General features: G+C 44.3%; 1 protein-coding gene across 1 annotated transcript; it reads left to right on the forward strand.

Moving 5' to 3' along the window:
- Positions 1-933: 933 nt before the first annotated feature.
- Positions 934-1,554, forward strand: LOC128276942 (uncharacterized; the record flags this gene model as incomplete). Its single annotated transcript, XM_053015401.1, has 1 exon — positions 934-1,554. A coding segment is annotated over exon 1 (621 nt), but the record flags the coding sequence as incomplete, so codon positions are not given.
- Positions 1,555-1,559: the final 5 nt, after the last annotated feature.

Genomic DNA, 1,559 nt, shown 5'->3' on the forward strand with positions numbered 1-1,559 from the left:
GTACTGGGGATGAGAAATGGAATACATACGACTATACTGTGTGAAAATAATCATCGTCTAAGCGTGGTGAAGCATCTTAACCGGTGGTAAAACCAGGACTTACGGTCAATAAGGTTCTACTGGGTTTATGGTGGGACTTGAGAGGAATCGTGTACTATGAGTTGCTTTCGTGTGGCCAAACACAAAATTCAGATCTCTACTATCAATAACTCCACCGTTCAAAGCTAGCAATTGCCCAGAAACGACCAGAATCGGCCAACGGAAGAGGTTTTGTGTTCCATTATGAAAACGAAATGTCACGCACGTCTTTAGTGACTCACCAAAAAGTCCGAGATTTTGTTTGGGATATTTTAATGCATCCACCGTATAGTCCGGACTATGCCCTAAGCGATTGACACCTTTTTCGCGCATTAAAAAATTTCCTGTGTGATGAAAAACTGAGATCAAAAAAGGGTTGTAAAAATGGATTGCTCCAGTTTTTCGTCAATAACGACTAAGCCTTTTACAAAAGAGGCAATACCAGCCTACCTTTGAAAAGACAACAAATTTTCCAACAAAACGGTACATATTTGACGTAAATCGGACCATCGGAAGTATCTTAAAAAATGTTTTGAATTTCACCCAAAAATAATGGATTTCTTTTTCCCCAACCTTATATATAGAAGATATAGAAGAAGAAGATTAGACGAACCTAGGCTGCGTACACGCTTCGAACTTAGGCTGCGTACACACTTCGAACTTAGGCTGCGTACACACTTCGATTTTAGGCTGCGCTACAGGAGGTCTACAGCTCTAACAACGATGCATATCTTAGTAGACATTCATTAGCATTTCATGCTTGCATCAGTAGACATTGCATTTCATTAGGCTGCTGCTGCGGTTTGATTTTGCTCTTGTCCGAAAGACGTTCCGTTCCAAGATAAGGCCAAAAACATGGCTAATGGTAGTTATGTTCGCTACACACCCTGTCACTGCCCGGAGGGAGATCACCTTCGGCAGCAATCCGATGGGTTGTCCAGCAAACAGAAGCGCTACAAATCCACTCGAAGGATCGACTACTTGGCTCGTCCACGATATGTTCACGCTAAGTTTTCTCGCCACGCGGTGGTTCCTCGCAGGCAAGAGACCGAAATTGTGCGCTCGTATAAAGAACCGTATGCATCGCGACGCATCCAGCAATTGGCTTTACCACGGGTCCGGAATCTATTTGCCGTTCACGAGGAATACCAACACTTGTTAGCGCCAAAGCGCCAGGAACAGTTGAAGAAAAAGATAAAGCAAAGTTCCACCACCATTTACTCTCAGCTGGCGGGCGTGGAGCTTCCGAAAATTAATGGTCCAAAAGGCATGTCGCCGGATGAATGGCAAAGACATAAGGATTGGTTGGAATTGCGTGATTACCAAGTTCTTTCTTCGTTATCTTTTTCAGATTTGAAAAAGATTCCTTTCGTCAAACCAGCCGCCCTGAAGGCAACCGCATCGGAGCGTACAATCAAGCTTGCCGAACCCATCGAACGACGACGGCGAGCGAAAGGAAAACAAGTGGAGGAAACACGCAT

This window comes from Anopheles cruzii, unplaced genomic scaffold (genome assembly GCF_943734635.1).
Source record: "Anopheles cruzii unplaced genomic scaffold, idAnoCruzAS_RS32_06 scaffold03137_ctg1, whole genome shotgun sequence".
Lineage (NCBI taxonomy): Eukaryota > Metazoa > Arthropoda > Insecta > Diptera > Culicidae > Anopheles > Anopheles cruzii.